This window comes from Limulus polyphemus, unplaced genomic scaffold (genome assembly GCF_000517525.1).
Source record: "Limulus polyphemus unplaced genomic scaffold, Limulus_polyphemus-2.1.2 Scaffold10906, whole genome shotgun sequence".
Classification (NCBI taxonomy): domain Eukaryota; kingdom Metazoa; phylum Arthropoda; class Merostomata; order Xiphosura; family Limulidae; genus Limulus; species Limulus polyphemus.
In genome coordinates, this window is record NW_013676516.1 from 1 (window position 1) to 2,012 (window position 2,012).

At 29.2% G+C, this 2,012-nt stretch overlaps 1 protein-coding gene across 1 annotated transcript in view; it reads left to right on the forward strand.

Moving 5' to 3' along the window:
- Positions 1-849: 849 nt before the first annotated feature.
- The window catches only part of LOC111083724 (poly(rC)-binding protein 3-like), a gene marked incomplete at both ends in the record, with an annotated part of 15,085 nt that continues 13,922 nt past the window's right edge, over positions 850-2,012 (forward strand). The window contains one exon of the mRNA XM_022380389.1: positions 850-882. Coding sequence (XP_022236097.1) covers positions 850-882 — 33 coding nt within the window. The remainder of the gene's footprint in view (positions 883-2,012) is intronic.

Consider the following 2,012-nt stretch of genomic DNA (forward strand, 5'->3'; position numbering starts at 1 on the left):
ATTGCTTATCATACGAGTTATTCTAGTTACTTTATATTTATGCATTGATGATTATCATTATACATGGTCTAGCCTAAATATTTTTATCGAGTATTATCCGTTTTTTTGCAAAGCAGTTACTTCAGGTTTTCTGTTTTATGTATTTGACGTCTATAATTATAAACATTTTGTTTGAAGTTAAGCACGAAGCTACACAATGAGTTATGTGCTGTGCCTACTGCGGATATCGAAACCCGATTTTTAGTATAATAAGCCCCCAGACTTACGTTGAGCCACCGAGGTAGGGGGAGGGAGTTTTGAAAATAACAAGCTTACAAATGCTATTGGATCTGTTATAAATATCATTATATTATTAGACATACAATTCTGGGATTCAAAAGTCGAAATTTAATGAAATCGATGAAACGGGATTTTCAGCTACTTTACTGAATTTTTTTCTATTTTATTCTTATTTTTTTGTGATTCTTTTAATTAAGACTTAAGGGTTCATTATTAAAGCAACATTAGATGACGTTTTAAAAAGACGTTAGATAAATGTGTTACTGAAGTAATGCATGAAGAAAACAAATCATAATATACAAATGGTCCGTTTAATTAAAGGCAGTTTACCAGATATCACACTAAAACTTAAGACGTTTTTGACAGATTAAAATACATATTCTAATTATATTTGCAAGTATATAATGCTTATGTTTGGGCTTTATTTAAAAAAAAACAACTTACTTATTTTTGCTTGTGCTCGGGAACATTCTTGTTGTATGAGTGTACGACGAATTATTTTGTTGTTGTTGTTTCTAACTGCTATTGTTAAATAAACAAACTTTTATTTACTTTTGAGTCTCTCCACAGAAAGGTGACAGTATAAAGAAAATCCGTGAGGAGGTAAGAACACCAGAAATAGTATTTAAAGTTGTTGTTGTTGTTTTTTCGCAGTTTTCAAATTAAAAGTTTAATTAACATAAAATATAATATGACCCCTTTATAAAAACTACAGTGGTTGGACAAAAAAGAAAATATGGTGAAAGTGGCTTAATAAAGTGTGCTTTCGCCTTTGGATGTTTAAAACTGGTTTTTATTATATATAGAAGTGTATCCGCAACTTCCTGAAAAGTATACTGAATAATTAGGCTTCATTCTTCGAGGACACAATTTGACATAAAGCATGGCAATCATGCTCGCTCATGATGATCGTCCAATCATTGTTACGGTTACCTGATGAAACTTATGGGACAATCGCTATGATGTAAGAACTTTTTATATTTTTCCTCTGGCAAAGTCAAGACATTTAGCAATTGTGGACACTAAAGCACTTATTAATCGAACTTTTATGGTCTGACCTCTTTGGAAGTCAGTTGGAACACATTTCTTTCTCACGTTTCTTGACATCTAACGTGAAACAAAGATGGCGTCTGTTTAAATAACAATACAGATCGCCTATCTAAGTAAGTCATTGAAATAAGAAACTAGTTAATTTAACATCTGGGAAAGAATGGATGGATACATCTTTAAGTAGATTCTTCTTGATTGTTTTTTGTTTTTGTCCAACCTTTGTATGTTAGCCGTTTAAAAATCAAAACAAAATTCAAGTAAAGTTTGTCATAATAAAATAAATGCTCTATTCGAACATTGAATGATTACATTTTTCTCAAGTGATTTCAAAACATTCTTATAGAAGAAATATATTTCTGAAGTAAAGTAAAAATTTTTCCTTGAAGTTTTATATTAAAATACATACTTCAGTGTCTCATAAATCATATATAGCTTGTGGAAATTTAACATTAGCTATATACAAAACGATAAAAATGTAAGACTAAAATTATTAAGCGTGTTTGATAATGTTTCTTTAAAATATTTAACATTACTGCTAGAAGATCCATTTGTTTTTTATTCCTGTCTTAATTAAACCAGTACAAAAAAAAACCGGATAAACTGGTTAATGTTATTAAATAAGATATAATGATACTAATATAAAGTATCTAACATTCTGTAAACTGGTTAATGTTATTAAATAA